The sequence below is a fragment of the Alligator sinensis genome, unplaced genomic scaffold (genome assembly GCF_000455745.1).
Source record: "Alligator sinensis unplaced genomic scaffold, ASM45574v1 scaffold47_2, whole genome shotgun sequence".
NCBI classification, from domain to species: domain Eukaryota; kingdom Metazoa; phylum Chordata; order Crocodylia; family Alligatoridae; genus Alligator; species Alligator sinensis.
Genome location: NW_005842150.1, coordinates 1379207 through 1397056, shown reverse-complemented (window position 1 = coordinate 1397056; position 17850 = coordinate 1379207). Strand labels below are relative to the sequence as shown.

The 17850-nt window shown below is 45.8% G+C and overlaps 1 protein-coding gene across 12 annotated transcripts in view; it reads left to right on the top strand.

Annotated features, from left to right (window-relative positions):
- The window catches only part of CCDC197 (coiled-coil domain containing 197), a 48009-nt gene extending 33893 nt beyond the window's left edge, over positions 1-14116 (top strand). For all 12 annotated transcript variants that reach the window (XM_025206299.1, XM_025206294.1, XM_025206297.1 and 9 more), the window contains 4 exons: positions 6880-7052; positions 7915-8025; positions 11170-11286; positions 13493-14116. In XM_025206299.1, coding sequence (XP_025062084.1) covers positions 6880-7052; positions 7915-8025; positions 11170-11286; positions 13493-13690 — 599 coding nt within the window. In that variant the 3' untranslated portion in view covers positions 13691-14116. The remainder of the gene's footprint in view (positions 1-6879; positions 7053-7914; positions 8026-11169; positions 11287-13492) is intronic.
- The last annotated feature ends 3734 nt before the right edge of the window (positions 14117-17850 follow it).

The following is a 17850-nucleotide window of genomic DNA, read 5'->3' as shown; positions in this document are numbered from 1 at the left end:
TCCCTGCAAGAACATACTGATTAAGTCTTGCCCAACTGTGAGGCAGCCTGGGGTGCAGGGTTTTTGTTGTTTCACTTTTTGTGTACATTTATATTCTGCTTTTGCCATGCAGTGCTTGTTTGCTATTGAAGCAAAAGTCAGTAATGTGCACCTTATACTGGGAAGAAAATGTTCCAGGTTCTGGGTAGATCTTGTTGGACTATGGTCCCCAAGGAAGCTCTGTATCCTGCACAGATAGGGTGCATCCACGTGCAGTTCGCCGTGCCGCAGACTTGTCTGCGGTGCTGTAAACTGCATGTGCCACACATGCAGGCATTCACCATGCTGCTAATTTGCAGCATGGCAGGCTTTTTTGACACTTAGAGATCCCCGTGTCAAAAACCCACACTAGACAAAAGCGGCATGGTGCACATGGCTGCAGCGTGTGCCGCCCAAAACCTGAGCCTGGTAAGCCAGAGCCACACTTTGGCTGTTGGCCATGCTCCGTGAGCCTGGATCATCACTGCTGGAGGCCCCCAGGACCCCAGGTAAGGCTGCTGTGGCCAGCCCAGGTGCTGGCATCAGCCTCCCCTACCCCACCCAGAGCAACTTGCCACACATCAAAGCATGCGTGCAGGGGCATTCCCCAAGGACAACTAGTTGTGGCACACATATGTGGGACTGCTGGTTGTCCCCGAGGAACACACACTTCCACTCACGGGGATGCACCCAGAAGCGCTATCCCTATAGGAGGCAGATGCATTGCACCTGAGAAGTAGAGGAGTGATTGAGGGATGACCCTGACAGAATTAGAGGGATGCTTCGGAGCATCCTCAGCCCAGTCTGTATCACTCTCCTTATGTATTAGAGCAGGGGTAGTCAACCTGTAGCACTTGTGCCAGAAGTGGTATGTGAAGGCTCTGTGTGGCATGTGGCAGATCAGGGATAGAACAGGTAGCACAGCAGCAGAGAGCACTGGAGGCATAAAACAGAGCAGCACAGAGCACAAAGCAGGAAGTAGAAAGCAAAGCTACAGGTTGGGCAGAAACCAGGAAGCAGAGCAGCAGACTGGGCAGAAGAAAGGAATCCTAGTGGCACTCAGGGAGGGTGCAGAACTAATTTGTGGCTCACCTACCAAAAAGGTCAGCCCCTATTGTATTAGGGAATCAGTGTTACAGTAGCAGATGCTCAAGCATTTCTCAACTGGCAGTTTGTAGCACCCAGGGGAGTCATGAAAGATATTTGGGGTGGCTGTGAGGTGCTGAAAATACTATTACACTATAAAGCAAATACAGTGTTACTTCCCCACTCTTTGTACAGTGTTGTTTTTCAAGCACTATCAAAACACACAAATTTGTAGGCCTTGGCACCTTTCCTTTTCTTTTTTTACTCAATGGGATGGTGTCATGAACATTTTTGCTATTGCAAAAGGAGTCAACCCGAAAGGATTGAGAAACAACTCTTCTATCTCACAGAAGTGACATTTTGGTGGCTACCAGCCATGTAAGTAAATTCCGTAAAGCCTGTGACTTGCATATCACATAAAGCAGTTAGCTGCTGATTGATCATTTTTCAAAATTTCAAACCCTGCTTTGTTAACTGCATATTACTTGCAAAAGAAAATGTATTGAATGCATCTTCATAAATGTATAAACAATTCCAGCTGATCCAGGTATTTCAGGTCTTGATATTTTAACCCATACTCCATTCTGAACTGATTCATAGATTCATAGATAATAGGGTTGGAAGGGACCTCAGCAGATCATCGAGTCTGACCCCCTTCCCTAGGCAGGAAAGAATGCTGGGGTCAGACAACCCCAGCCTGGTGCTTATCCAATCTCCTCTTAAAAGACCCCCAAGGTAGGGGAGAGCACCATCTCCCTTGGAAGCCCATTCCAGATTCTACCCTTAACGTAAAGAAGTTCTTCCTGATGTCTAACCTGAATCTGCTCTTTGTCAGTTTGTGGCCATTATTTCTAGTTACTCCAAGGGGTGCCCCGGTAACCGAGCATCTCCTATCCCTTGCTGTCCCCCCTGATGAATTTGTAGACAGCCACAAGATCACCTCTCAGCCTTCTCTTGCAGAGGCTGAAGAGATTTCAGGTCCCTCAACCTCTCCTCATAGGACCTATCCTGCAGGCCCCTAACCATACGAGTGGCCCTCCTCTGGACCCTCTCAAGGTTATCCACAACACTCTTGAAGCATGGCACCCAAAACTGGACGCAATAGTCCAGCTGCAGCCTCACCAATGCCACATAAAGGGGAAGTATCACCTCCCTAGACCTGTTTGTGATGCACCTGCTAATGCATAATCAAGTGTGGTTAGCTTTACTGATCGTTTCATCACATTGACGACTCATGTTCATCTTGGAGTCAAGTATGACTCCGAGATCCCTTTCTGCTACACTGCTGCTGAGAGGGTCATCCCCCAGCCTGTAAGTGTGCTGGTGATTCCTTCTCCCTCGGTACAAAACTTTGCATTTGTCCTTGTTGAATTGCATCCTATTCTGCTCTGCCCACTTACCCAATTTGTCCAGAACTGGCTGGATTCATTCCCTGCCCACTACTGTATTTACTTTGCCCCATAATTTGATGTCATCCGCAAATTTGAACAGAGTGTTCTCCACACCCTCATCCAAGTCACTGATGAAGACATTGAACAGCGCTGGTCCAAGGACTGAACCTTGGGGAACTTCACTGCTCCCATCTTTCCAGGTCGATACTGACCCATCCACCACCACGCTTTGGGTGCATTCCTTTAGCCAATTAGCCACCCGCCTGACCATGTAATCATCTACGTCAGAGCCACTCAGTTTATTTATGAGAATAGGATGAGATGCCGTATCAAAGGCTTTCTTAAAACCCAGGTAGATGACATCTACCTCATCCCCTGCATCTAAGTATTTTGTGACCTGGTCATAAAAAGAAACAAAGTTAGTCAAGCAGGATCTACCTGCTATGAACCTGTGCTGGTTGCCCATCAGCATTATTTTTCATGCTGGACTCCCACAAATGTGATCCTTAATAATTTTTTCAAAGGTTTTCCCAAGGATAGAGGTGAGGCTAACTGGCCTATAGTTACTTGGATCCTCCTTCCTCCCCTCCTTGAAAACAGAGACCATGCTGGCCCTTTTCCAATCCTCCGGGACCTGACCTGAGCGCCAAGAGCGCTCAAACAACCGTGCCAGTGGTTCTGCTATGACACTGTCTGCATCTTTCAGCATCCTTGGATGAAGATCATCTGGGCCTGCTGACTTAAACACATCCAGCCCCTCCAAGTGTCCCTTCACTAAGTCAGTGCTAACAGTTGGTAGACTGGTTTCCTTCCTGTGCTTGTCTATAGTCTCCGTTTGGGAGATTTGCCCTTATCCGTGTTCAGGAATACAGAAGCAAAAATCTCACTGAAGAGCTTGGCTTTGTCCCTCCTATCTGTCACCAATTTCCCTAGTCTGCCCTGTAGGGATCCTATATTGCTCTGCACCTTCTTTTTGCTCCCTGTATACCTGTAGAAGGACTTTTTGTTGTCTTTAATATTTGTTGCCAGCCTAAGTTCTGTTGCAGCTTTGGCCTTTCTAACTGACTCCCTGCAAGTACAAGCCGAGTAAGTATACTCCTCCTTGATAGCTACCCCGTTTCCACATCCTGTATGCCTCTTTTTTTGCCCCTAGGCTTTCCTGGATTTCCCCATTCAGCCAAGAGGGTTTTTTGGCCCCTCTGCCCTGTTTCATGTGCAATGGGACTGTCTCCTTTTGTGCCCGAAGGATCACTTCCTTTAGGAATGACCACCCTTCCTGATAATTGTACATTTAAAGGTATTGGTTTGTCACAAAGATCTCTCCTGCCAGCTGCTTAACACCTAAGCAGGTGTCAAGCCTGTAAATGATTCATCATATTGAATGGATCTGTGTCATCCTGGCGAGAAGTGGGTAGCAGTGTCCTGTAGAGGTCAGTGCTCAGTCCAGTACTTTTCAACATCTTTATTAATGATTTGGATGTGGGGGTGTAGAGCTTACTGGCCAGGTTCTCAGATGACACCAGGTTATGAGGGAGCGTGGTCACATTTGAAGATAGGCTACGGATACAGGCAGACCTAGGGCTAGCAAGTTGGGCAGATTGGAATCTGATGAAGTTCAATGTTGAGGAATGTAAAGTGCTCCACCTTGGGATGAGCAACCCCCAGCACACCTACAGGCTTGGCGGCACCGAACTGACAGCACCATGGATGAAAGGGACCTGGGGGTAATAATAGACCACAGTATGAATATGAGCCAGCAGTGTGATGCTGTAGCTAGTAGGGCAAATAATACCCTGGCATACATCAATCGATGCATTTCCAGCAAAACCAAGGAGGTGATTCTTCTGCTCTACTCAGCACCGGTGAGACCGCAGCTGGAGTACTGTGTCCAGTTCTGGGCACCACACTATGACAAGGACGTGGACAAGCTTGAGAGAGTCCAAAGAAGAGCCACCCGTATGATCAGAGTCTTAAAAGGCAAGCCATACAAGGAAAGGCTGAGGGATTTGGGACTCTTCAGCCTGAGGAAAAGAAGGCTGAAAGGAGACCTGGTAGCAGCTTACCGCTACACTATGGGAGTACATCAAGGGCTCGGTGAGCAACTGTTCACCAGGGCACGTGAGGGGAAAACCAGGAGTAACGGCCACAATCTCCTGGAAGACCGATTCAGGTTCAACATTAGGAAAAACTTCTTCACAGTCAGGGTGTCCAGACTGTGGAATAAGCTCCCTCCAGAGGTGATGCAATCACCTGCCCTGGAAATCTTCAATAGGAGACTAGACAGTCAGCTCGCTGGGGTCACCTGACCCCCAGTTATCTTTCCTGCTTGGTGCAAAGGGCTGGACCCAGTGATCTTCTGAGGTCCCTTCTGGCTTTACAATCTATGAATCTTTAGTGACATTCAGGCTCTGGGCCATAAAAAGTTGTCGGTCCCTAATCACAATGAGGTTAAATTTTCTTAAGGACTTACCTCCTTGAAAGAACCAGAATTCATGACAAAGTGATTCTTTTAAGCAGACTCATCTACCTCACATTTGGTTTAAAATGTAATATGATACTGATGATGCCCTTGGTCCTTCTAAGTCTGTACTCACATTGCTCCTTATTGATATATGGTAATAATACTCAGGTCTGTAACATCCTGCCTGAGCTTGTTGTGTCACTAAACATCCCAGAAGCCTCTGAGCAATAGAGTCAGTGACACCTAGTTATGGAGTAGTGAAGCTACATCTTCATTAATGATGTGGACATTGGTGTCAGAAGTGAACTGGCCAAGTTCGCTGATGACACCAAACTTTGGGGTAAAGCGTCCACACCCGAGGACAGGATGGTGATCCAAGCCAACCTCGACAGGCTTGGAAAATGGGCAGACGAAAACCTGATGGCCTTCAACACTGAAAAATGCAAGGTACTCCACCATGGGAGGAAAAACCTGCAGCATGCTTATAGCTCGGCAGTGCTACGCTTGCTAGCACCACGGCCAAAAGGGACTTGGGGGTCATGATTGACCACAAGATGAATATGAACCACCAATGTGATGTTGCAGCCAGCAAAGTGAGCAAAACCCTGGCTTGCATCCATGGATGCTTCTCCAGCAAATCCCAGGATGTCATCCTCCCTCTGTACTCAGCCTTGGTGAAGCCGCAGCTGGAGTACTGCATCCAATTCTGGGCTGCACAATTTAAAAAGGATGTGGAGAAGCTTGAGAGAATCCATATGAGAGCCACGCCTATGATCAGAGGGCAGGAAAACAGGCCTTATGATGAGAGGCTGAGAGCTATGTGACTTCAGCCTGGAAAAGCACAGGCTCAGGGGTGACCTGGTGGCTGCCTATAAGTATATAAGGGGTGTGCATCAGGATCTGGGGGAACGCCTGTTCACCAGAGCGCCCCACGGGATGACAAGGTCAAATGGTCACAAACTTCTCCAAGACTGTTTCAGGCTGGACGCAAGGAAGAACTTCTTTACAGTTCAAGCTCCCAAGGCCTGGAACAGACTGCTGCCAGAGGTGGTGCAAGCACCTACTCTGGATTCCTTTAAGAGTCAATTGGATGTTTATCTTGCTGGGATCCTGTGACGCCAACTGACTTCCTGCCCCTGGGGTATGGGGTTGGACTCAATGATCTTCCGAGGTCCCATCCAGCCCTAATGTCTATGAAATCTATGAAATCCCATTACACCTTCCTTGAAATGCACTGCATCATCGCAACAGTTGTTCAAAACCTTGAAACACCCTTATGGAAAAAAATCACTAAAGCCATTTAATTTTCTCACACTACATTATACTATACTCTACTACACTACACATTCTGAAAGAGGAAGTGAGTTTTGTGCTTTTCTGTGATATAACCATGACAATGTTGCCAACTCTCACAATTTTATCCTCTCATGCTTTTTTCTCCTTTTCTTAAAGCCACAGTTCTTGCAATCAGCTGATTATGTAACAGTCTCAGCTTGCATTAAAAAAAGGCAATTTAAATAAAGCCCGTGTGGCTGAAAAACTTGCAAATGTGAATGAAAAGAATTCCAAATGTATTTTTTAACTTTGCATGATTTTGTGAGTTATTCTCATGATTTTGGAGGGGTAGGGGGCATATGTGTTCTGAATCATTTGATTTGGAAGCTTCTAGTTGGCAAATTCGGAGTCTGTTTCCTTGGAAAAAAGATGTTACTGCAATGAAAATATTAGCTTATGCACAGGACCTGACCCTACAAGGAACCTGCAAGGTACTGCCATCTCTTGGGAAGTGTAAAAGTTGCCAATATACAAAGTACCATAAAGGATCAGGCTCATAATTGGTAAAGGAGGGGAAATAACATGCTTCTTATACATGATCAATAAGGTACTTCAGTACCCTTTTTGTGAGGTATTTTCCTTCTACAGACTACCTGGAATATGGTGAAGAGTCTCTGGTAAGAGCTATCATCAGGAGGCACGAGACACTGTCAACTACAAATCAGAGCTTGATAAAAAACTTGATCGCCTTGTCAGATGACTATGAAAAAGGCCAGCATGACCTTGAAGCCTTGCAACGGGAACACGACACCAGAAAACTTGTAATGTTTTGAGTATTTTATTTACAGTATACAGAATGGGGCTTGATCCAAAGTAGTTAAGGCACTTAACAGCCTGATACAGCGAGGTGCTGAGCTACACCCTGTGGTGCTGTTGGGTAATATGGAATCCATCTATCATGGCTGGGCAGGACAGAGATTTTTGAAATACTGCAGATCAGATACACAAAGAACACTCCTGTCATGTGAAGCAGGACAAATTCTCAGATAGCAGTGTCAATCTCTGCAGCGCATTCTGCACTTTATCCTCCATTATAAATTCCCTAAGGCTGTCAGATGGGTTCCTGGGTGGGGACTAAATGTAGGAGGTGTACAGTAGTGATCCCTAGTATGAATCTCAGAACACAGCTTTGCCCTATGCTTACAAACTGTTGCTGCTAAAGCAGATTTCTTCTGTAGAAAAGTTTCTATGGGCATTTTAGTTTTAATGATTTAAATTGAATGTAACAGGTCTTATCCATTTTGTAGGGGCTGATCAAGATCCCCACAGGGAAGAGAAGGAGGAAGAGTAAGAACCACAATGTATAGCCACAGTCTACTATTCCAAGGTTTCCCAGAATAGACTTACTGGCTAGGAGAGTGAATGCCCATGTAGCAATGCTGGCAAAACTGCTGGCTTTTACAACTCTTGTTGACAGGTCTAGATTGTACTTGCCTGAGTGCAGCTCCACTGTTTTAGAAAACTCTGAAGTTTAGAAAACTCCCCTCTAAATATGACTCTGTTGTTAGCATAATACGTACTGTGTAAAGTGCTTTGTGATCTGTTCAGCTGAACACCAGTATGTAGATGAAAGATATTAGGTGAAGAACATCCATAATGCACATTCTTGTTTTCTTTACCCAGATGCTGATTAGTGAACTCTCTGAACTTCAGATAAAGAGCCACAGAATACAGGAGAAAAATAAACAGCTGGAATTGAATATTAGGAATAATAAAGGGTACCTCAGATACCAGGTGAGTTTGCTAGGTGCTCTTTCCATTACTTTTGGTAGAATATGAACTGCAGATAAAATGGAGCAGGGATATTGAAAATTGCAAATGAAAATCCTGTGCAGCTTTTGTCCCTACCACAAGAGCACAGTGGCTTGTTACTAGACTACATAATGTTTTCAGTGTAAGTTCTAATTTTGTGAGGTTTCAAAACACATTGGCCAAGATACAGTTCTGAAAATGAGATGCTGGGAATGTGCAGCAGTGACATTTACAAACACCCTTGGTGATAGTGACAGGGAAACTCAGTAACTTGGCTGGAACAGAAGGAAGATCACAAACAGACAATAAAGCTCTACATCTCTTTCTGCTGAAGTCAAGTAGGGCAGCTGCCCCTGAGTTCAGTTGCAAGAGAAGCAGGTATGGCATTTGCTATCTTTACCATAGTTTAGGGGTTGGCAAACTTTTGCCACCATAGGCCACTGCTTGTGACCCAGCTCCATTGTAGGCCTGCACCTGCTCCTGTACCTCCTGACAATCAGCAGATGCTGCAAAGGGAATAGATAAAAAAAGGGAAGGAGCCAGTATGCTGGGGATGTCTCCCAAGCTGCAGTAGAGAGAACAAACTGGACATGGCAAGCAATAGGACCTTCAGGATGCCTCCTGCGCTACTGTGGCTGAAGCATGCTGCTGATTTCCTGAGCTGCCACAGTTAGGATCCAGCCTATTCAGGGGCGGGATGCAGCTCGGAGGCTGTAGGCTGCCGACCTTTGCCATTGTTCATAGGGCTTGTCTGTATTGCAAAATCCTCAGCACTTTTCAAGGAGGAGACTGCAGGCCTTATCTACACTAAAAAATTGCCACAGTTAAAACCAGCTGTCACCAGCCACTAGTGTTGCTGCATGTCTGCAAATCCCAAGTATAGAAAAGTTGTGGTAGCTGGCAAGTGCAGTGTAGGCCTTTTTTAAACACCAATGGCCTGCCCCATATAAAGTAGTGGCTTGGCCGTTTATGCTAGGGGTTTGCGCTGGTGATCGTGGGTACTCAGAGTGGCTGAAATCCTCAGTTTAGAGAATGCCTTTGACACCCTCTTCTCCCTCACCACACACAATCACCCACCTGACACCTGGACAGACACTTTCATTCCAGCTCCTGAACAATGGATGGTCTCTCTTCCTTCTCTACAATATCTGATGGCTTCTTTATCTGATGGCATCATAGAGCATTTGCTGCTGCTTTTGTTCTGGCATAGCTGTGGTGGAAGAGTCTTCTAGTAAAGGCACAGAAGACATATGCCTCCAGAAAGGCTTTTGCTGCAAACATAGTTAAGACACCTCCTCAGGTGGCTTTAGCTAACCAACAGAAGCTTTCTTTTCTTGACATAGTTGCATCCTGATGAGGGGTTTCAGTGGCAGAGTGTTACAGGGGGAACTGTTCACACGCTTAGCTGACTTAACTATGGCAGTAAAACTTTGACTCTTCTTACATGTTAATTTTAGGTGGCTCCTAGAGCTCTTAGCCCCTGGATTGTCCACACATTAACACATTAAACTAGTTTTAAGCACTCTTGGTTGGCTTAAAGTTATGCCACCTCAGCCTAGCTCTCTCTCTGATCCATGGGCGACTGGTGCTGCCTTAGTCAGGGGGGCACATGTGACCAGTCAGTGACTGGGGGGGCTCCCCCACAGCTGATCCCACCAACTGGGGGGGGGGCCCCCCCCCCCCCAGCCAATATCACTGACCGGAGTGGGGGGAGGGTCACCAGTGCTCCCACCTGTCCCCCATGCCTGTCACTTAAGTGGCAAGTGTGGCCGGTCAAGGGATGCACATGCACCCCCTATGCATCACCAGTGCTCTGATCTGTGTAACCTAGCTCCCCATCAGCCCTGATCAGCCTGCTGCACCCCAGCCCCCAGATTCCCTCTCACCTCTCCCCCCTCTTCTCCCCTTCGGTCCTGGCTTACTTTACGTTATCCTAGGAGAGCAGACAGGGAATGGACACTTGCCTGCCTGGCCACTGCCCCCGCTGCCAGTCTCTGGGCTGGGCAGGCAGCCACAGGTAAGCCAAGGGAGTGCAGATAAGCCATGAGGGCCGAGGTGGGGGGGCACAGGGGAAGCTCTGGGGGATGGGGAGGGCTAGAGAGAAGCCCAAGGGGTGCAGAGAGGAACCACAAGGGGCTAGGGGCAGCCCCAGAGTAGAGGGGAACAGGGGGAACTTTGGGATGGCAATGGGCAGGTACAAACCCAGAAAGGGAAGAGAGGGGAGGTGGGGGTGGGATTCTTACCTTTAAGTCCTCAAGGCCCCTGCTGGCTTGAGCATGTGGCTACTTCAGACTCAAGCTAATGCCAATACTGATCAACATTTGAGCAGCTCAGAGTGTAACGTGTAACAAGGCCCTTTGTTGAGTAGACCTGGCCTGAGTTGCTGTGCAGCTTTCCCTTTGTTGAACTCCTCCCTTTTGATTTACTGTTCTATTTCCCTCACTAGCCCTTCAGCTTCTGCTCTTCAACCTAATTTCCTTACAGTTTTGCCATTCCCAGAGCATTTCCTAAATTTTCCCTTCTCTCCAACCCTTCAGCTGCTGGAGAATCTACACCCTGTCTACAATGTGATTTTTCCCTGCCTCAGCTGATATATGGCATAGTTCTCATCTTTAACTAGTGCTGCTTTCTCTCACGTTCAAAAGAATCAGCCAAGATGGCAGGAGGGAGCTATGCTCAGCAGGCCCGTGGGCTCAGAAAACATAGGCAGCAGTGGCAGGGGCTTGCAAGTAGCAACAGTGAAGTGACCCCTATCTCACCATTCCCAGAGGAGAGGATATTTTGGGGAAAGGGAAAACAATGGTTGGAAGGGGGATTACTATGGGCGAGATGGAGGTATTTGCAGTTGCTGAGTCTGAGGGTTTACACCTTGTGCATGCAAGAGCCAAAATCAGGAGGGAAACCTGAAGCTGGGGCAGCACAGCAGGACCAAGTCATAGGGGGGGAAATCAGGGCAGAAAGAAAGTAGCAGCACATTTGGAGAAAAAGCTGGATCACACTAGGATTGTTACAGAGCTGAAATCCTCTAACCTTGAGTGGAATTCCCTCTTCATGTGGTAACAACTCCAGGTTTATGCAAAATGTTTTGTGGGGCAAAATTCATTCATGTCTTCTATACCATTGCAGAGTCAAGAACTAGGCAGCCTGTGGTTAGCTATCTCCAATCTGGCTGAGCAGTGCTACATGCTGCACTATGGTCGCTTACAGGAAATGGGATTGTTGTCAAAGCTGGATATGATCCAAGTGAGTTACCAAACTGTTGCAGGATTAAAAACAAACTACTACAGAGAGTACAATGGCTGCTTCTAAGGGTGTGCAGATTTTCTGGACAACTAAAATCCAAGAGATTCTAATGTCTTCTTCAGTTGACTGTGGCTGTGTACTTTGGAGCCTTTCAGCAAACGCAGCACCTGTGTGAACTAGCAACATATGTAAAGGTTACTTATATAGACAGTGGGAGACAGAGCCTCTCTCATAATGTGGAACTGAGACTCAGAAGATCTGAGTTCTGTTCTGACTATGCCAAGGACTTATAATTTCACTTTTGGCAAGTCTTTTAATGTCCTTGTGCTTCAGTTTCCCCATTTATAAAATTGAAATCATAATGAAATCATAATGTTCTCAGGATATCCCAGGATATAAGGTATTCTAGAGGAGCTAAATATTATCATTATTGATAATAGATGTGCAGAGTAATTATGGAAGAGTCCTAGTCTCATCTTGCTGCCAGACTGTAACATTCTTATCAACAGACTAGACCCCTTTGAGTATCTGACTGCAGACAGTATATAAAGGCAGGACAGGGAGACTTGTAGTTCTTGGCTGAGCAATGTCAGAACATGTTCTTCAAAGCAGATCTTTCTAGGACTTGGCCCTCTGGGAACATAGGCCCATGGAGGAGAATGTCACAGAAGGAAGCTTTAGGACTTAGTCAGCTAGAATAAATCAATCCTTATGGAGACTGTTTATCTCAGTATGGACATTGCTAGAAAGTGAGAACCGTGATGATTTTTCCAGTAATACTTGAAGTGCTTTTTCATGTCTCTGCCCCAAAGGCTTTTATTAAAGTAGGTTAACAGAATAATTTCTCTTTTTTAAACATAAGACAATGGAGGCCCAGACTTGTCAGTGGGAGGCAGCAACAGAAACAGAAATAAAATCCATGAAGTAATTGTGTATTGTAGCTTTGGTGCTGTGACAGTTTACACTGGCTGAGGAGCTGGGTGTTGGCATCTTTGATCCAAATTAAGAAAAGGTCTTAGGTGCCCAATGTAAAACTAAGACAAATGTGGGTACCTATGTGAACAATTGACAAAAACCCACCTAATAGCTTAACATCTGTTAGAATGTATAGGCACCAAAATGTCTGGTATGAGAGTTACTTAAACACCTGAACTCTGGTACTGTCTGTGCCCTTGAGGTCCCACCACTGTTGGCAGTCTGCATATCTTGGCACATCTTGCACACAGGCCATGTGGAATGCACAGACTAGGCACCCATGCACCTAAGTCCCCTAGGGTGGGCCCTGTTCAGTAGGCCTGCTTAGCTCACACCTAACAGGAGGTCACACCACTGTGCTCTGCACAAACTCTGGAAGAGAGGCAGGATTTTAGACTCGACCCTCTCTTGGTGTTTCCAGTGGACTGGCTTGGGCATTCCCTTGATCAGTGCACTGTCTGTGGTGAGTCTCATTCATAGGGATTCGCAGCTGTCACTGCCCCTCTCCCCCATCATATCTCCCCCCGCCCCCACGACAGGTGTCCTCTTTTTTGGACCTGGAAATATGGTAACCCTAACTTCAGTGGGTTTGCAATACATATGTGGGTTGTGGTATCAGGTGCTTGGTGAGTGATTACTGGGGCTATGTTCCAGAGCATGTTTTCAATCCACTCAGGCAAAGGAAGTAGGACCTGCATCCTGCACATCCTCTCAGGGTCTCAGGATCTTGGTCATTGGCCAGTGCTGTCCCTGGCCATTCTACTGCCTGTCCTCTCCTTCCCGTTATGTTTAGTCCTGGTTGTAAGAACAGCACTTGATGCTATACACCGTGCATTGCAATGTAGAGATTTGACCATATAACAAGTGAAGTGTTCCACCAGAAACATCTTACCATGTTAGATATAGATAGACTGTAAGTGTTGTTTCCACTACTTTACATTGGATACATACCCTTACAGTCTAGTTGGGTTAGTAATGTATTTGTATGCAGAATGTCCTAAGCATAAAAATCATTACAAATTGCTTCACTGAGAATACTTACAGGCTTAAAAGTTAGGTATGTGCTACCTAAATGTATGGTACTCATGTTCTGTGCTGAATTGGAGCACTGGGTCTAATCCTGTAGCCCTAATCGTGTGCTTAGGTTACTCAGAGGGAATAAGTGCTGCACTAGGAAGTTCTATCATAGTGTGTGTCTGTATTGAAGAGGCTTCTTTTTTTCTGTTACCAGGAATACATTCTAGAAAAAATGCAAATTGAGCAGTTAGCAACACGCACTGATGGATCCAGAATGTTGCAGTCTAGTCCCAGGAGCAAAACACAGCACAGAAAAATAGGAGCAACCAAGGTGAAGTCACAAAGCCAAGTTCCAGCTGGCAGTGGTGGCATAATACAAACTCCTAAAAACAAGTTGAAAGTATCAGTGTGACACCTTTAAACTATGTACTGTGGTTTCCAAAACAACAGAACAGATGAAATCTGGAAGATTAAGTATCAGGCGTCTTAACTTTTCTTAATGTAAATAGCTCCTTTCCGCTGCTTTCATTTTTCTTCCATGCACATGGATGTTTGGCACGGGGGAACAGTCATTGGACGGTAGGTCTAAAGTTAAAGGAAACATGCTGAAAAATAAATGAAGTATTTCATAAATGAGCAGCAGCAGCAGCACACTGATCCTGCTACATGTACAGATACGTAGGATAAATATATGTACATCTATGATATGATTAAAAATTGGTTGCTATATTTCATTTGTCTCTGGAAATGATATACAGCTTGTGATGTTAATTAATTAATTGCTTGTAAAACATAGTTTGGTCCTCCACTGCAATTAGCTATGTAATTGCAATTTATTACCATGCTTCAATGGTTTTCTGTGTGATTATTTGAAACGACACCAGGGAATGAGTTCTCAGTTACACTGCTTCATAGCAGCTGCAGATCTGGTTGATGGTTTTTGAAGTTATAACAAGGCATATTCAGTTCCCTGTTGCCCTGTACTTTATGTAGATATCTATGCTGGTACAGAGTAGATGTAAAGCTCTACCAAATTAGAACAGAAGCACTTAACATCCCTTAGCATTTGTTTTATGCTATTGCAAATGACTACTGGGGAAGCCCAAGATCTCTACACAGCACTCATCCTATAAGGAAGAAATGGTAATGAATTTCCTTCTAATAGGGGTGTGCCCATGAGAAAGGTAGAAATAGAGGCTACAAATCTAGAGGCCCTAAAGGTAGATAAACAGAAGTTCAATACTAGCCTTAAACATCTTGGCCTTTGACTTGGTTCCAAGTAGAATATCAGTTTCGTGGCTCAGACATTCAGCTCCCCTGCAAGACCTGTTCTTGCATGACTCACATAAGGAATGAACGAACTAATAATAGCTACATGAAAGAACAGAAGAGACTGTTAATATTTAATTATTACTTTGCAATTGTGTGTTTATCCCTCCTACCCTTCATCTGCTGTTTGCCTTCTTGGATTGTGGGTCTTGTTATTTCTTTGTGCCTCGGTTTCCCCACCATTCCTACCTTTTAAAGGGTAGGATTAGGCTTATCCCAGTAATATCTGCACAAAGGCTTTGGCATTGGTTGAGCCACAGGCTCTACTGAGTGACTGCCCCTGGGTGCTGTCAGAGGGACATGAGGAAGACAAATAGAGTCCATACAGTGAGTCTATGAAAGAAAGAAAAGGATGGAAAGAGCAGAGGGAAGAATCAAAGCATTTTTATTGATTGATGTATTTAGAGACATGATTCAGAAATAGTTTATGCATGAAAAACAGTGGTTCTGCCAAGGTCAGGAACTCATGGGACAACATACCCTATAAAAAGGGCAGCCAAGCAAATGAAAGTTCTGTGGGGCTTCATTTACTAGGATTAACTGATGCATTTAGCTATATCCAAACAAATGCTGAGGCGACTCCATACACCTTGGTTATTCAGGCCTCCTCTTTATTCTCTTCTCCAACATATGCAGATGCTATGAGTTTCATTTGTGCATTACGCTGTCCATGTTTCTCAGGGAGTTTTATAGATGAGAAAATTAATGGGGCATCATTTAGCTGAGAAACCTGCAGTACATCATTCCTTGTTTAAATCATGCAAAATACGACTAGCTGCAAAATTTGCCATCAAGATTGCTTTTGGTGGAAAAAAAATAAAATCAAATCTTGAGATTTTAACTAAACTCTTTGGGGGGAAAAAAAAAAAAAATCACTTTTTTGCCAAAGAGCACATTTTTCTGTGACACTCTCCACAAAACAAAACTTTTATCATCTTCAAAAAGTTTTCCACGCTAAATATTTATTTTTCTCCTAAATGAGAATTATTATTCGTACTTTTTGTCTCATTCTGCTCTCTACCACATCTTCCTTCCTATTTATTTCCCTTTTCACTGAATTTAACCGTGCAAAAAACAAATATTAGGACCAGCTCCAATTCAGAAACGTATAGGGTGGAACTCCCTTACCCTTTGTGCACCTAAACAGCAGCTTTCTGGCTGCAAAAGTGGCCTTTGGGGCACTTAAGAACTGTTTTCAATTTGATTTCCTTTTCCATGTGAATACGGAAGTATAACAGGGACCTGAACCTGTTCAGCCTCCACAAGAGAAGGCTGAGATGGGATCTGGTGGCCATCTATAAACGCACCAAGGGGGACGAGCGGGGAACAGGAGAGACCCTGTTCCCCCAAGCACTCCAGGAATAATGGCCACAAGTTGACTGAGAGTAGGTTCAGACTAGACATCAGGAAGCACTACTTCAGTCAGGGCGGCTAGGATCTGGAATCAACTTCCAAGTGAAGTGGTGCTCGCTCCTACCCTGGGGGTCTTCAAAAGGAGGCTAGATAATCACCTAGCCATGGTCATTTGACCCCAGTACTCTTTCCTACCCATGGCAGGGGGTCAGACTTGATGATCTGCTCAGGTCCCTTCCGACTCTACCAATTATGAAACAGGAGTCCTGCACCAGGGTACACCCCTGGAGCATCCCGCTCAACTCTTGTCATTTTAACCCTTCTGCTGAGCACCTGTCAGCAGCAACAAGGGCCAGGTTCAAGTCTGGGGTACTAAATATATTTTACTTTGGCTTGAGCACCCACCCAGACCACCTGGGAAACACTAAATAAATCACTAGGGAATCCAATAAAACCAACACCCCCTTTCTTGAAAGCAGTGCAAAACCAAAATTCAAATTTATTACAAAACATAAAGAAAACACAAACATAAACACCAACTATAAATTTAAAACAATATAAACTACAAAACAAAAAGTTGGTAGGTTAGACCCTCGGGGGGGGGGTCTTTACCCACACCCAGGTAGTCTGGGACTTGGGACTCCCCAATGGGTAGCTCCAGGGGCCTGCACCCCTACACCTGCCCTTCAGCAATGGGCTGGAGAGGGAGGCCCACACCAGAGAGTCCTATGAACTGCTCCATGGGTCCACTGTGCCACAGGGAGCTGCTAGACGGCATAGATCTTTCTGCAGTGCAAGGGGTCCCTCGTTGCTCCCTGCAAAACTGTAGTGCTGATCCTCGCTTCCGCATTGTGGATTTGAGGGGTTAACTGCAGTTTTCATCAGCATATCACACCCCAAAGTGTTTAGTCCTAAATCCCAGATCTGCTGGGGCAGGAACTGCAAGAGAACTCGGAGAAAAGCCAGCCAAACAGCTAAAGAGCCTGAACTGCAACCAGCACCGACCACGCCACTTGGTCAAGACAGAGCAAAAAAAATTGGTCAGGACAAAAATTGCTCAGGACAGAAGCAACATGTGCCCTGTCCAAAACATGCCAGGCCCAGACATTCAGCATACAAGTGTACAGCAGGGCTCAGCAACGCAGCCGTGCTGAGACACAACAGCTGTAAAACAATACAAAAGGGGACTCGGGCCTGTCCTGCACCCGGGCCTGAACATACAACAAGAGAGCGTCAGGTCTACGTGGCTGCAGCCTGGACATATAGTCTCAGCTACACTGCTAGGCGGAGACCTAACAGCTGTGAAACAACAAAAGGGGGCTATTTTGGCTTGGGCCTGAACCAGAACTTGTGTCCAATCACAGCACTTGGTTGGAGCATAAACTACAAAAGGGACAAAAGAAGCCCCCAGTCTATTTCACTGGGCCTGGACCAGGCAGCAAAAAGCCAACCCGGCCCATACAGCACTGAGGCCTGGATAAACAACAAGTGCCAGGGCTTCACCCTGGCCCAAATCTGTCAGCCAACATATGGCTGGGGTTCAACCCAACACTGATGGGCTGAAATGCAGCATCTGTAAAATAGCAAAAAGGGCCCAGGTTTATGGCTTCCGCCTGGACTTGTAGTCTCAGCTATACCACCCCACTGAGACACTACAATACCCAACACAGTGACTGCCAGGACCCTGTTTCCTGGTCAGTCTCCGTTAGGGAATGATACTCTCATGGCATCCTCCCACTCAAGGCCTGTAAGGCCAGTAGCTGCCAGCACCCTGTTTCTGGACAGCCTGCACTAGGTGATGATGCTATGAGAGTAAACTCCCATTCAAGGCCTGCGTGGCCAAAACTGCCAGCAAGACACATAGCTGGAGTTCAGCAACACAATTCTGCT